General features: G+C 47.5%; 1 protein-coding gene across 3 annotated transcripts in view; it reads left to right on the top strand.

The window, feature by feature from the left end:
- The window catches only part of Ephb1 (EPH receptor B1), a 442,009-nt gene that overhangs the window by 110,801 nt on the left and 314,758 nt on the right, over positions 1-16,450 (top strand). For all 3 annotated transcript variants that reach the window (XM_004834274.4, XM_013070773.3, XM_013070768.3), the window contains exon 2: positions 16,216-16,280. In XM_004834274.4, the coding sequence (XP_004834331.2) occupies positions 16,216-16,280 (65 nt within the window). The remainder of the gene's footprint in view (positions 1-16,215; positions 16,281-16,450) is intronic.

Raw genomic sequence — 16,450 nt, forward strand, 5'->3', positions numbered from 1 at the left:
CTGTCCAGTTTGTGTAATGAGATCTCAAGCACTAGGGCCGATACTTGTCTCTTAATGGCTCTATCAAGATGTGATAATGTTTGTGAAAACATTTTGTGAACTCAGTGCTAGACAAAAGCTATTTATAAAAAGCATATATCTTAATTTTTAATCGAATTGTTTAGGAATAATAGCTAACATTGATACATGATTATTATGGGCCAGGGACAGTGGTAAATATGTCTCCCAAAAGTCATTTTGTTTCATTTTCATCTTACCTTGTGAAGGAAGTTTATTTTATCTGTGTGACTGATGAAAAACCTGGGGCTCAGAGAGGTTGTGAGTTGTCCAGGACCACAGTGCTGCCAACACAGCTGAGATTACAACTTGCGTCTTTTGCTTCCAACTGCAGGGCTATCTTAGTGTACCTTGGCTGGCTAGGTAAGGGATCCGCTAAAGGAGGCAGATGAACTCTTTCCTCCGGTGGTACATAAAGCTTTGCATCATTTTTCTAAAGAAAGAGAAGGTGGACACAAGGTACTTGGTAAAGCATAAAGAAAATACAGCTCAGTTGTCTTGGGCAATTCTAAGATTTAACACTGAGATTTGAGTGTTGTAGGGTGAAGCTCCGTGTGAATTTGCTGAGATGTTAACTTGACTTATTGGCACCAAGGCACCTGCCAGGAAGGACACAGTTGCATTACTGTTTGTTGCTTACCTGATGGTATACCTTATAGTATATATATTAGAATAACTCTCAAGAAGCAAGAGAAAGAGCTCTCCCTTCCCAAGAAAGCCAGCCTGTTCTGGTGATATAAATTAAGAAAAGATACCCAGAATAGACATCTAACAAGAAAGAGTAAAACTTACTTGTGTTGTTCAATTAAAAATTTGTAAGTCATGGGATGTGTCCATGGGGGACATCGCCAATCAGTCATACTTGGGAAGTGAGGAATCTTTGTTTAGGCTTGTCCTTTGTCATCAGCATCCCCTCTAGCCTGCTGGAATGTGATCTCCCCTTGCCAGGCCCCCAACACGTTGCTGCCCTTAAATCCAAGGTCTCTTGGTGCAGAGTTAGGGGCCAGCAACTTTCCAGACAGGGTTCCTCCTTTGAGGTGCTGCCGGCCTGAGCTGGTGGCCAACCAAGGGGCTTTTTCTCTGCTCCTCTGATAATGCAGCCTCTGCCTCATTTGCCCATTCTCCAGCAGACACCTGTGGGCTGACTCCTGCCTTGGCACAGCTCCTGCCCTTAGAGAACCTGCAGTACAGCAAGCTGGGTACCCCACTTCAATGTCTGCAAGCCCTCTTTTCTCAACTACATGGAGTGGGACTGTCTGTAAACCCATTTAGAGGCTTCATTGTGTTAGCCACAGAGATTTCTAATATTTCCAATAAATACACGGGACAGGGGACTGCCAAACCTCTATGACTCTGCAGCCCTGAGAGCTCTGACTGAAAGAGGGGTTGTCACTTTCCACTGGCTGCCTTGGGCCTAGAGCCCAGGGCTGAACAATGTTGCCCAGAGGCCTCAAACCCCCGTGATATCCCACACAGGCAGCCTGCAGGGCAGAGGATTTGTTCCCTGTGCCTGTCACTCTGTGCTGTACAGAGGGCAATAGGGCTTTTGTGAGTTTTCAAGTGAACCCACTGGCCCATTATCTGGCCCAGCTCTCTACAGAACACCCCAGCACATGAGGACAGGGGTGGGGCTGGGAAAGGCTGGATGCATTCCTAGCCAGAGCTGAAAACACTATTCATCCCAGAAGCACCCATTAAGCTGCAACAGGACAAAGAAGAAGGAGAGAGTGGGAAATCTGGAAGGAGGGGATTGAGAGGGAGAAGAGCAGGATGAGGATGGGGAAAGGGGGGAGGCGGGGCAAGGGCACCCACAGCAAGGAAGAGAAATCTGATATGAAGATTTTCCAGTCCTGTGGATGTGTTCTGAGAAGTCATGTTTCTCTTGGAGAAACAATAGACTCTCAGTGGAATGACACTGACAGGGAGATGAAAAGAGCTTTCCTGTGCCATGGGGTGCCCCAGGCAGCCACTGATCCTGGGATCTATCAACAGAAGTAGGATGTCCCCACCAGGTACTGAGGGGTACCTTTCAGGTATTCAACAAGGGCCTAAGAAAGGAAATCCCAAGAAGCCAGGCTTTTGACAACTCAGACCAACCTGGGATAGTGAGCACCTCATGTAAGCAGACAGTAAGTCCCAGCTGGGGACAGTACTATACTGGGACTCAGGATAGGGATGAAGGCGTGGGCCAGATATTTGGGACTTCTTATACCCTGAGAATTTCTGAACTGAGAGCTGAGGCCTGGATTTGGGGCCCAATGCCCTGCCACATTTGGATAGGCAGAAGGGGGCATGAATGAGCAGATGAATTCTGATCATTTCATTATGTCCAAGCTGGAAAACATGGAATAAACCTCCAAATCCTGAAGCCACTGAGCCTAATTGGTTCTTCTCAGTGCAGAAGTTAAATCAGAGGAGTAATTCCTGTTGAAACCTCTCCTATTGGCTTTAGGAAAAGGATGGAAGTCTTGAGTTTTCAGCCTTTCAAGGAAAACTTTATCCCAGAAGAATGAAAGACTGACTAGTGGCCAAATGCCTCCACTTGAGCTTCCAGCGTGGAAGAGGACAGGAGGTGATGATTGCCCTCCCACTGTTGGGAGACTAGGAGCTACATTTCAACTTCCACATGGACACAAGCTTCAGAGCTCAGTCCAGAAGAACAACCCTAGTCTTTGTTCCCCCAAAGGGGACTGGGCAGAAAGAGGTCCTACTCACATAGCTTGGTCAACTGGTTCCTAGGCTATTTCTTCAGACAAATCAAAGTGTAGAGGGCCTTCCTCCTTCGAATTCCACTTCAGCTGCTTGTTAAATGGGAAAAAGTCCATAAAACACCTACTGTGTAGCTAAGAGTACTGTCCTGAGCCTGGCACATTTGGATGGTGATGTCAAAACCACAGAGAAGGTGACAGAATGCACCCCATGCAGATCTGGGGTGAGGGTACCAATGCAGGGTGGGGAAGAGACAGGCTATCTAGAGGCACAGGAGGAGCAATGGCTGGACCTTAGAAGGGTGGAAGATTTGGGTGGGGTGAGGTCAGGGTATGAAGTGGACAGTTTCTGTCTGGGGGAGCTGGGTAGGAATCGGGGTAGGGAGGGTACAGGATACACCTGGTGGCTGAGGGCTTGAAGAGGAGAGGGGCCAGTGAGATGGGGCAACAGCACCGAAGCACTGAGAATGGCAGACACTGGAAGATGTCAGCAGCCAATGTCAGCCACCTGGTGGGATGGATACCCTAAGTCACCTTGCTCAGCCAGCCCCCCCCCCCACCTCTGAGTAGCTCGCCCTTACCTGGCGCATCTCCATCCATCTCTCTGTTGTTGCTGCCAGCACATGCAGGGGCTGTAGGGCGTGGCTCAGAGCCAGTGCCATCTGAGAGTTATCGTACCACAGATCAATCAGGACCAAGGGCCCAGGAGGGGCTGGCAGGGAGAAACAGGCAGCAGCAGCCGTGTTCCTTCTGATTAAAGAGGCCAGGCCACCATCCATCGCCGACCTTCATTAGAGATGCAGAGAGTCATTTTGCATGGGCATGTGGGCTCTCCTCCCCACTCTTCTCCAGGGTGATTGATGCCTCTTGGGTGCCTGCATCCCCCATGAAGTGAGAGCCTTTCTCTCATTGCACCCACAAGGAGCAGGAGCAGCAGGGGGATTATGCATGGTTCTTACCCATGTGTCATCGGTATAAACTCATTGGTCTGTCAGACTGACTGGGGCAAACAGATTTAATCTCCCTTAGAACTCATGGTGCTGGAAGACTGGAAAATGCCAGGTTCCTAATTTTTTTTTTTGGTACCTGGGATCGAACTCGGGTCCTTGCGCTTGTGGGGCAGGTGGAAGAGCCACTGAGCTAAATCCCCGGCCCAAAGCTCCTAAATTTTAATAGATCTTTGACTCTGTCCACACATACAGACAGACAGACAGACAAAAAAAAAGCATGTAGGTGAAGTCCTGAGCAGCAGTGGCTTCTGGCTAGGCCTGCACCATCCGAACACTGGGAATTGATCTAATCGATGTCCCTAACCACCCTTGTGGTTCTCTTTCCTCTCCCTGCCTTAAACGCCTCCTCCCTGCTCCTGCTGCTGAATTGGGCAGAGAGGTAGAGGCATGCCACCTGTCAGGAGGAATCAGGTCAGGAGAAGATGAGACCTTGCCAAGAGCTGGTCTGAACGTCCGGTTCAATGCCTCCAGCACCTGATGCCTGGGAGTGTGGAGCTCCCCACAGCAGCTGTGTGGAGTGTGTGGATTGTGTGGTCCAGCCATGCCTGGACCAGAGAGTACAGAGCCTGACACAGCCTGCCTCCCCTGTGCCCACTGACATGCCATGGCCAGTTTGGCTTCTGCCTCCAGGTGTTTGGTGCTAGAAAGGTCTAGACAGCCTTAGCCAAAGTTATGAGACCCAGTTTTTTTCTGGGTTCTCTGGCTGAGGCGTATTTTCAGACTTAGGAGGGCCATATATGAACTTAGGAGGGTGTTTGACCAGCTTAAAGGATGAGGACTACAGATTTCAGAATGGGAAAGGGAGCAGAGAGAGAGAGGGAAAAAGCGCTGTGGCCATTTCAGATATTTGGGCCCCAAATGGAAGGCTTTGTTTTTCTATTTTTCTTGTTCCTATGTTCAGCCTTGCTACTCAGGCCTTTTTCTTTGCTGGAGAAAAGTTGTCAGTCATTGAATCTACAGGACCTTTCCTCCATCAATGAACCGTGTAGAGATGGAAGTTGTAATAAGGGTTCGGAGGCCTGGGTGGGGAGACCGAAGGCACCCTCAGTGGTGGGGAACTAGAAGAATGAGGCGAGGCTGTGCCTCAAGGATGTGGGAGGTATAGTGAGGGGTGTGCAAAGTCCTGGGTGCCTGTCTTTCAGGAAAACAGTCTCTTGAGGGTGTGGCCTTGCACGGAGCCCACCCCCGTACCCTGTCCCATATCAAGTGAAAACACTGTTTTGAGATTTGTCCCCTGTAAAGAGTGATGCCGCCAGGCCCAGTGCATAGGGAAGTTTAGAGGCATGTTATCTGGAAGAACAAGACCCATGCCGGTCTGCCTTTGTTCTGAAGCACCATTCCTAACTTTGACCCCTTGGGGAAACTCAGAGGCATAACTGAGCTTCTTTCTTATCCCCATCTCAAGAATGCAAGGAGACTCTTGTTTTAAATTCTTGTCTCCTCCAACAAAAGAAACATTCTCTGTTGACACATTAGATAATAGACAGGAGCGGAACCTACTCTTCAGTCCCATTGTCCCCAAATCAGTGAGCAGCCAGCAGGAAAAGTTCTTGCTGAGGCAGTGGCCCCATCCCAGACTCACCTGCAAACAGTGTATAAGGGAGGTGAAGGTTGCACCAAGCACCCGTGTCTGTGGTTGGACAGGGTGGCTGAGGAATAAAAATATGACCAGAGGGCTGAGCACAGTTTCTTAGTTACCTGAGAAGAGTTTGTTTGGAGCCAGGCTTGGTGGAGAGCATGTAGGTTAGAGACTGAGCTTAGTCTCCTGGGGTGGCATGGAAGACTCTATTCCTCACACAAAAATCTAGAATACAACAATGGAAACATCACAGTGACTGCCCTTTGCAGATCAACTACTGCTTACCAGAGGCTGCGAGGGGTGCTTGGTGAATAATATTTCACTGATTCTCCTCCAATGCCTTGTGAAATGGACATTATTATCCTCATTTAATGGATGGCTGAACATGGGCCTTCAGGGTCTGAGTAATTTGCTCAAGGTGATACAACTAGACAGTGGTAGAGCTGAGACTCTCACTGAGGTCTGTCTTTTCCAAGCCTAGCATGGTCTGAATGTGGCCGTACTGGCATGTGGCTGCCCCCTTGTGTGGAGTATTTTGCAGGTCTTGGGGGAAGGAGGGCTACCAGAGATATGGATGCTGATCTTTTAAGCTCCAGCTATCACTGGGGACTTGGCAGAAACAGATGGTACAGTCAAAAGAGGCGACTGAGGGGAGAGATTAATTAAGGGACTATTGACAAAGGTTTGCATGAGTTAAAGAATGGCATTAAAAATGACAAGGCATCTGGGGACTAGCAGCAATGCTTTTACCATTTTTCAGCTTGAAGGATGAGGGAAGGGAGCCACATTACCAGAAGCAGGCTAGGGTTTCACCTGTTGAAGAGGGCCACCTCTCTCTGCAGCTTAGAAAGAGGAGCTGCTAGAGTACATCCTTCCTATCACCCACATCACCCAGGCTCCTTCTGGCAAGGGCAGCAGTGGATGCAGTCTTCGAAGGTCTACTTTCCAAGACAGAGTAGGGTGGAAAAAAGTGGTGAGTAGGTCTGGGAAAACAGACAGAGAAGGAGCCATCCATTCTAAATGTAAAGAAGGCAAGGTTGCTGTACTAGGGATACATGCACCTCACTGTCTTTGTGTCTGTATCCTCAAGCTGCTAGTACAGGGCCCAAGTATTTGTTAGAAGAAAGCCAATGGCCATGTTTCTGAACATCCTAACTCTTGTTATAAGCTGAATTGTGTCCCCTCTCTCCAAAAGGTATTTTCTTAGCCTTCAGTACCTCACAGTGTGATCTTATTTGGAAACAGGGTTATGGCAGCTATTATTTAAGATGAAGTTGTACTAGAGCAGCGTCTACTTGTAATACAGTGTGACTGGTGGCCTTATAAAATGGTCATGCCCTATACAGAGCCACATGGAGCAAACACTATGTGATGACAAAGGCAAATTGGAGTTATGTAGCTGCAAACCAAGAAATGCCAAAAGATCACTGGCAAACCACCAGAAGGTGAGAAAAACAAGGAGAGTCTCTCTTCCAGGTTTCAGAGGAAGTATGGCCCTCCTGACATCTCAATTTTGGACTTTTATCCTTCAGAAGGTGAGACAATACATTTCTGCTGTTTTAGGCCAGATTATGGTTCTTGGTTACAGCATTTCCAGGAAACTGCTAGACCTCAGACCATCAGTTCCATATTTTATTAGTGAAAAACTTGTGCAGAGTACAAGGTACAAATGTACAGACTAAGTCACAATGGGACTGAAGAAGCAAATGGTTGTCCTAGTTCCTAAGGCCTCCTTTAGTTTCTTGCTATTGTTCAGATACCATGCTAAGATCTATGTGCCAGAAGAGATCCTCACGAGTCACATGTCAAGCTCAGGGCCAGGCTGGGCAGAGAACACAGCCCTTCCCAGGCTTATTCCCAGCCTTTTCCAGCTTCCTATACCAAAGAGACCTTCCCTGTGTCTGTGCTCAGTCTGCTCTCTTGGGAGCCTGGCTTGGAAGAGCCCTTGGAGAGAAGGAAATCAGAACTGGGCCTCTGGGCCTCTCACTTGTTCATGAGCTGTGTGTCCTGTGTAAACCAAGGCCAGATCTGAAGCCTGTGCCAACCCCTCGAGGCACACTTCTGTGCTGTGACCCATCTAAGCTCCCTTGTATTTACCATAATTAATTGTACCTTAGAACACAAAAGAAACAGAGGGAGAAGGGCGTGGTGGGAGGACTGTGGTGATCTGTATGTCCTTTAAAAGAGCAAATTTCACAGTTTGTAGTTATAATTTAAATGCCTGTTCAGAATCATTTAATCAGTCAGTCATTCAGCAGATGGGTTGGGTCGGCTCATTCAGTTTACTTAGCCTTGTTTCTCTTCCTCACTGGCCATTACCACCCATCAGTCAATGGAGATATATATAATAATAGCTTCCATTCACCCAGCACTTTACACTTGGCAAAGACAGTAAATAAGTGTTAGTCAGATGAGTGTTCTTAAGAAAACACACAGCGTCTTTCTGGGTATGGCCTCCTTGGCTGAGGCAGATGCAAGAGGAAAAGCCTCTGCCTTCTTCCAGATGAGGACTTTGCCACTCAGACCAGACTTGATTGTTCATCTGTTGTAGAGCAGGAAGTTGAACCCATGTCTCCAGGGTTTATTGACCACCATTGGTGTTATAGGAGGCATCTGACCAAGCTCTGTGGGGCAGAAATCACAGCTCTGCTTAGATTGTACAAAACCAGTAATTAACAGCAACCATTTGAGAAGTAGAAGCTATTCAGAGGAAGGAAGACCTTGTAGTGGTAGGACTAAGTGTGAGTTTTGAAATCCAAGATTTTGGTAGGTGGAAAGGAGGAGGGAATTCCAGCAGGAGGAACAACATGAAAAAAATGGAGTACTGGGAGGAACGATTTCCTCTATGGAATTGAAGATCTGTGTGGAAGAGGTGTCTGGAGCAGAAGGTCCTTGAAGGCAGATGTTTGTGGTATATATATTCTTGAGTCATTGGAGCAACTTAGAGTGTCCCGAAGTAGGGAAGTGAGGTATGATGAAAGTGGTGTTTTAGAAGATAGATTACATTTTTATTTCTGAATTCAGGCCTTGTAAAACAATGCAACATTAACAAGGAAGCTCATCTGTAAGCGGGAGTGTCCCTTCCCAGCAGAGGTTGTGTCTTTCATCCTAGTCTCTATCCTTGCTTTCCTGTGTTACTGAGTTGAAACCCTGTCTCTAGTTGCCTCTCTGGGGCACACATAGCTTTGTCTTCTGCTCTAGGTTTTTAGGGCTTACGTTCCACACGCCCATCACCCTAACAACCCACTTGTGTAAATGAGCAATCCTGCACCTCTTCCTTCCCTGAGAGATAAGCTAGGTAGTGCAACTTTTTCTAGATAATGAATAAACATCTTCAAGATACAAAGATTTTTGGTTTTTCTTTTCCTTATTTCCTCTGGACAAATTGAGAGTGAAGTTACTGAGTGGTCAGAGGAACTAAGGTACCATAAGGCTTTTTCTTTTTCATTTTTTTTTGATACCAAGGATCAAACTCAGGAGCTTCTGCTTGCAAGGCAGGTGTGGTGCCACTGCACTAAATCCCCAGCCCCCACAAGGCTTTTTCTTAGTATGCCCATACCACTTCCTCAAATGGTGAACTATTTACATTAATATCAGTAGATGAGGTTGGCAGCTGCATAGAAAATGTCTCAAATGGGGCTTCTGGGTGGGACAGCAATTAAGAGGTTGTCCCTGTGGTCCCAACATGCACGGATGAAGGGCTGCACTCAGATAGGTTGCTGGATATGGAGAGGAACACACAGCTAGAAAAGATCCTGTGAAGAAAGAAGGAGTTGTGCTTGGTGAATGTTTGCTAAAAGATAAAGGGAAAGGAAGAAATCAAAACTAAACATCTTTGAGGTGTCACACCAGGAGTCTAGGGAGGATGACGGGAGAGTTTGGAAGGAGGTCAGTGTGAAGAGGAAGAGAAGAAGAAAGAAGGAGGAGGAGAAACAGGAGGGTTTAAGGAACTGGTGTTGGGAGAGGATTGAAGATGGGGGTGGACTCATGGGAGACAAGCTGGAGAAGGTTTCTCACTTCAGTCTTTTCAGCTCTGCTAGACCCAGGCCCCGGTCGTGTTAGAACATGGGCCCTCAGCCTGACTCCTGTGCTTCACGGATCTCAGTGAAACAGATCCTTCCTTTCCTGGGTCCAGGCAGTACCTCAAGACCGGGTCAGGGGTGCAGGGATCAGTTGCAGGCAGGCCAGCCTGTGCTGGCAGCAGGAGGCCTGGGCATATCATGAAGTTGGCTTAGATACCTTTGGTGCTTGGGCCCTTTTGTCGGAGCTGAGGATCGAGGGGATAATCAGTCCACCTGAGAGCCAGGTGGGAACATCTGGGTATTCTGTGCCAACAGGGCTGGCTTGCCTAGGTCTGGGCAGTACAGAAGCTCCAGAAAAAGGCAGATGGCCTACCCTCACCTGCTCTTGGTGCCCAGCAAACCCTGGATTGGGGACTGGGGTAGGGGTTCATTCAATGTATAGCCTATTTCTGCCAGTATGGGGTCAGCCTAGGGCAGGTGTGTGTGTGTGTGTGTGTGTGTGTGTGTGTGTGTGTGTGTGTGTGTAGGTTGGTGGTGGTCCCTGTCCTTTTAACAGCCAAGAACTGGGGAAAGGAAGGAGGAAGTGCCAGCTGCCTACTACGAGCCTCCATACACCTGTCATTTTATTTGGTCCTCACAACACAACTGTCCCTGTGATTCCACCTTCCTGCCATTCACTGAGGATCTAATTGCAAATTGATTTGCCTGGTTATTTGATTAATTTCTGTTTCCTGCTTATCTGCATGCTTCATGAGGGCAAGCATGCCTGCCTTCTCACTGTAGCTCTGTAGCCTGCACAGGGCCATCTCCCATGGGTGCTACTCAAGAAACCTTTGTTCAGTGGATTCTAAAACATCTTTCTAGCTACCATTTTACAGCCTTCTTCCATGGATCCCCTGGGAAGGCTGAGGGAGAGTTGGGCTGCCTTGTACCATGTTTGGAATGGGGCTGACTCTCAGCTTCTTGCATGTACACAATAGGAGCCTAGCTCTTGACTATTCCATGGTGTGGCTCCCAGGCTTCAGGAGGCCTCCAGGTTGTGAGGACAAGCCAAGGAATTGACTTCATGGTGGCATTGTTCTCTTCTGCTTGGAAGGGCTGTGGACTTCCTTCGTCAAATACACAGGAGGTGCTGCTCAAGGGAGGCCTGAAGCCACTTTTCCATCTGTCTGTCTGTGCTGTTGTGTATTGTTACTACCATGGAAGGTCGTCATTCAGTCAGCTGAATGCCTAATTAACATGTCTCTAAAAAGAATGTGAAAGAATGGCTGAGGTGTACGAAGAGGACTTCTCTCTCTCATGCTATGATGGGAATCTAATTTTCCCCAAATTCAGTGCATCTGAAGGTGCCAATCCCAACACAAAGAAAAAAATGCCTGTGGAGCCAGGCAGCAGCTGCCTCTCCTTTATCCTGGGAAGTGAAGACCTGGCCCCAGCCCCTGGACCCCTAGTGTGGCCCCATTGGTAGGTGGGTGCGCTGTGAGAATTTCCCTCCCAGGGCCTCTGCAGAACACTCTGCCACATTCTCATGTATCGCCTCCTTGAGGAGTTCTTGCCAGCCAAGCTGGCTCTTACCAGAGACCCCTCTGTCTCCCCTTTTGCTCACCCTCTTTCTCATCCTCCTGTCTGGGATGACTTTTGCTTCATTCCCTTCAGTCTCCCTCTGCAACTCCCATCATTGCCCTGGGAGTCTCCATCCATGTCCCAAGCAACAAGCGAGATATTCTATTCTTTCTTGTCCACTACTGCTCACGTCTATTCAGAGGACCACATTTCTCCCTTAAGGACACAGGCCCACTTACATACAGAAGAACTTTGTCCACTCCCTTGAGGTTCCAGTCACCTTATCATGGACTTGACCAGAATGAGATACCAGGTGTAACTTTGTTTCTTATCCCTCCCTTGACTAAGCATGAATTCCTCTGAGGTAGAAACTAATTTTAATTCATTGTTGTAGCCTCAACACATATTAATCCCTTGGCCTATTGAACAGTGTGAGGAAGAAGGCAGATGACATATCTAATATTAGATTCATGTGTTTTATTTTGTTTTGTATTGGGGGTTGAACCCAGGGTCTTTGCACTGAGCTACCTACCCAGCCTTTTTCTACTTTTATTTTGAGACAGGGTCTCTCTAAGTCACTCAGTTGCCCAGATGGACTCAAACTATGTGGTCCTCCTGCTTCTGCCTCCTAGAATTACAGGTGTGAATTAGATTCTTAAAGATACCATTCCATCAGATTCATTCAGGTGTCTTCGTTACCTTTCTTCTTGGTGAGACAAAATATCCAAAAACTAAAGTTCAAGGAGGAAAGGATTATTTCTGCTCACAGTTCATAGAGATTTCAGTCAGTAGTCAGCTGGCTCTAAGGCAAGGTGGCAGGGAAGAGGGACATCACAGAGGAGAAAGTTTATGGCAAGCAGAAGACAGCAAAGCAGTGAAGCAGCAGCAGCAGCAGCAGCAAGCAAGCCTGCCTTTATATTTCATCCAGACTACCTATCCTTTTGGATGGTTCTATCCACACCCAGGGTGGACCGTCCCATTAGCCACTCTTAGGACTGTGCTACACCAATCAGTGTACTAATTTAGTAATCACACACCCTTAATCTCAGCATGTGTTAATTATTTTTCTCTTCTTGCTGAGATAAAATACCCGACACCCAGAGTTAAAGGGGGAAAGGTTTATTTGGCTTACAGTTCATAGAGGTTTCAGTCCATAATCAGCTGGCTATAAGGCAGGGTGGCAGAAGGACAACAGTTCATGGGGGCAGAGTAACAAGCAAAAAGTAACAAGAGTTTAACAGCATATTTCTGCCCCTTTTATCTTATTCTGACTACCAAGATTAGGGTGGTGCCAAACCAATCACTCACATGTAGTGGTTTAGTAATCATATGCTCTTAATCCCAGCATCATACCCTCTAGATTCAGGCACCACCAAAATAGCCCCACCTAATTCACATGAGGCTTTGAGGGGACATCTAAGGACAAACCATAATACAGCATCATTCACCTAATCCCAGTATCACACACCCTAGATCCAGCCAACTATGAAAAGCTCCACCTATGACTGCGTGAGGCTTTGATGGGACATCTGGATAGAAGCCGTAACACATGGACAAAGAAATTGGATCTTAGAGTAATTGAATTATTATACATAATAGTAATGCAATAGTAGTAGTAATAGTTTGCAGTGCTTTATCTCACTAAGCCTCCCTTGCCCCGTAATCCTGCATACTAGCTAGCACCAGCCCCATTCTACAGATATGGAGGGAAAGACAAACAGATAGACAGACAGACAGGCGGGAGGAGGTTGCAGGACGGGAACAAGGTCACATCTCCACAAAGTGGTGGAGACCTGTGGAACCTGGACCTGTGTGCCCACACCATCCTCTCTCTGCCTGTGTACACACTTAAGCTTTCCCTGTTTGGGCTGCAAGGGGTCCCAAGGGGCGGAGCCCAGGCAGTGGGCATGGGTCCCAGAGCTGTGTCCCCTGCAGGCATCTTTGCATCTGACAGCAACACATGTCCTTCCAGCTGGTCTGGTCCCCATGCCACTGTCTGAGAGCAGAAGTGATGGTAAATATTTAATTGTGCTCCCACCATAACTTTCTGTGAGAACTCTCAATATGCTTTATAAATGCAAATGAGTACTCTCTTCCTCTCCAGGGACATGTAAACCTCCTCAAATCACTTTAATTCAGCCCCTACCAGAGTGTAATGCCATCATCTGGAGGTTTCAGTGCCAGAAAAGAAGCCATCCTTAATCATATAGAGTGAACGGTTTACAGTTTTGTGGTCTTCCATCTCCATGGTAGGCAGGATGGAAAGAAATAGATTCTTCTGGCTGTGACTTCTGCCCAATAGACTGCACGGAAAACATTATTTATAAGCAGATTCTGCTGCAGGCATAGAGTAGGCGATGATGACTGTTATGGAGCCTGAGATTGTATTTCTGAAGTTAACAGAACAAATGAGTCCTTGGAAGGTTTGGGACTTGGTTTTTATTTTTGATTCTAGATTCTGTTTCCTTTTCTGCCAGGATCCCTGGCTTGCTCACTGTTCTGTCAACAAGATCCCATGGTTCCATGGAAGATGTCTTATTTGTGACTTCTTGGCTGTATGAGCAAGGGCTCTCATACCTTCCTTGACCCCAGAGTTGCAGCAGAATCCCCTGGCAGTCCAGATGTGCCAGGTGGGCCTTATGCTGAGATCTTAGGCTATCAGCATCATGGCGGGAACCTGAGTGACGTTATAGAAAGCTCTGCACTTCTCTGTGCCTCAGTTCCCAACTCTGCCACATGGACACATTTGCCCCTACTTCAGACCCACCTGGTAGAGACATTTTAATAATCGTGGAGATGAGTTTCTACAGAGCTCATGGAGTGTCTTCTGAGAAGTGAAATATGTAAATCTGGTGTATCATTATGATCATTACTAGTGCTGTGAAGTGGAGCTGAGGGGAGAGGGCGGGTTGCTTCACGCAAGGACCGGCCTCTCCAGCTGTTGGACGAGTGGAGAGAAAACAGACTCAAAAAGCCTGTGCCAGTGCTGTGTCCCTTCATGAATCCCAGATGTAACTCTTGGCCCAATTTGAACCTAGCAAGAAAATGCAACTTTCTCTATTTACGTTAACTCTCAGCCTTTTCCTGTAGGCCCCATTTCCCAGAGGGGCAGAAGCACCATCAGGTTTCTCGCATGATGCAGAGCCTCGGTGATGTGGGAGGCACTTAGTGGCCTTCTTGGCCTCTGTCCCTGCAGGTGCCCAAGGAGTCACCTGTGTAAGACCTGGCCCCTGCTTGTAGTCCATGCATGCCCCTCTGGGTGGTCATGGGTCCCCTGCCTAAGTCCCGCACGGGCCCCAGGCTCCCTGCGCTTCATCAGCTGGTGGGGCCTGCACTGTTCCCTCACTGAGCAGGGAGCTAAGCGCCCAAGCAGCTGCATCCTGGCAAGCTCCCCCTTTTCCATCAGGACAGGCAGCTCCTCAGGGTTGAACATTTGGCAGTGAGAGCACAAGGAGCCTCTTTCCTCAGCACAGCTCCTCATTGTCCCTTCTGTTTCCACTCTCTAAGCTTTGCCCAGAGGGTGGGCTTCTCCTAAACCTTTGCTTTATGCCACGAGTCCTTCTGTTTCCCAATAGGCCCAAGATTTTATAACTCTGCCTTCTGTATTCACATCTCTTCCTGAAGCAGGGGGATATAGGAAAAAGTCAAAACAACACATCATTTATATTTTACCCGTCCCCTTGTTTGTTCAGCACCTATGCAGCTAGGATGCTCTGTGCTTTTCCTTTGTTACTTACCCCAGTGAATCTAGGTAAGATCCCTCCTCCAGCATATGTGGTACCACTGTGTGTATTTTCAAAGATGTCCCTCTGTCGGCACAGTTTCACATGCCTATAGTCCCATCTACTCTGGAGGCTGAGGCAGGAGGATTGCCTAAGAGTTCAAAGCCAGCCTGGGCAACATTATGAGATGTTGCCTCCTAGGAAAACAAAACAAAACAAAGCAAAACACAACAAAACATGTCTTTCATCTGAACAATTATATATTCACATGAAAAAAGAAAGTACGTTGATCCCTACCTTCTACTTTATACAAAAAATTAACTCAAAATGAATTATAAAATAGTAGGAGAAAAGTTATTGCAAACTTGGGTTAGGTAGAATTCTCAGATATGGCAGTAAGGCATAAAAAGAAAAAAAATTAATAAATTTGATTTGGTCGAAATTTAAAACTTCTGCTTTTTGAAAGATGTTGTTGAGAAAATGAAAAGACAAGCCACAGAGTGGGAAGGAAAACATTATTTACAAAGTATATATCTGGAAAGGGACTCCAGAATCTATAAAAGAACTTTTGGGAGATTCCTAAATGGCCGAATAAAGGTGCCCAGCACTTGCCTCTTCCAAAAAGAACAATACAAATGAATGGCTGCATTTCCAGGGAATGGCTGAGGAGAGCACTGGAATTTATAAGGGAAAGATGGGTCCTTGTAAGACACAGAGGACTGGGATTATAGCCAGAGAAGTTGTATGTCAACTACACTATGGCACCTACTAGTAACTGGAACCAAGTCCAACAGAGCCTACAAAACCAGCATGCTGAGTCGCACCCTCATGAGAAAGTCTTTTGTTGTGAAAGCTACCTTCTTAAATCGGTAGGGACAATGACCTACCTGATGTGCACAGATAATGTAGGGGCATGAGAAATATGAACAAGCTGCAGCCAACCTCACTATTCAGTCCTGGTGAGAGCAGGCTGCAGGGGTTTGGGGCCTGTATTTGGGTTAGAGGCACAGCCTTGACAGGCTTTGAGAGTCCTTTGCAGAGCCTTGATGAAAAGGGTGGGGGCAAAGGGATCTGTGGGAAAACTGAATCCTGGGAGAGTGGTCAGGGAGTAGATGGGCAGCTGTATGGAGGTGTCAACATGAATGCTTGAGGGAACAAAGGGAGTCGTGGGGGAAGGAAGACTGTCAGAGTGGTCCCAGGTAACCAAGGAAGGAGTTACATGTGGCTACTGGTTTAATGTGGCTACTAGTGAAATGTGGCATGGACGTGGCTGAACCCCTGGGTGGAGTGATTCAAGAAGACATTGGCTCTCAGGGATAGAGTGGTGGGTGGCAGATGACTCCATCCTGTGCAGCCTGGTTCCAGTCACTGGGGAGAGAGCATTGGACTCAATGTGGAGCCTTGAGGTCTATGGTGAGCTTAGCAGCCTGGGCTGGAAGATACCCAAGGCTTCTTTGAGCACTGACATTTATTGTCATGAGTAGCTTCATGAAAATAAGGGCCATTGTCTAGCAATCCTTCTAACTCATGAGCCCTTTTCTTTTTGATTTCCAGAGACGTTAATGGACACCAGGACGGCTACTGCAGAGCTGGGCTGGACAGCCAACCCTGCCTCCGGGGTGAGTGTCAGATCATCATCCTTCAATGCCACTGTGCCTCCACAGAGCAGTACCAGAGCAGGGGGAGCAGGATATAGGTGTGAATAGCTGGACCCGCTGCCCATCGTCAGAGAGGCAGCACCAGGAGTCTCAAACCTGAGCTGCTCTCTAGTGTGGTGCTGTAGAACATC

Source organism: Heterocephalus glaber, unplaced genomic scaffold (assembly GCF_053883595.1).
Source record: "Heterocephalus glaber isolate CG9 unplaced genomic scaffold, H.glaber_assembly_v1.0 deba00001504, whole genome shotgun sequence".
Lineage (NCBI taxonomy): Eukaryota > Metazoa > Chordata > Mammalia > Rodentia > Bathyergidae > Heterocephalus > Heterocephalus glaber.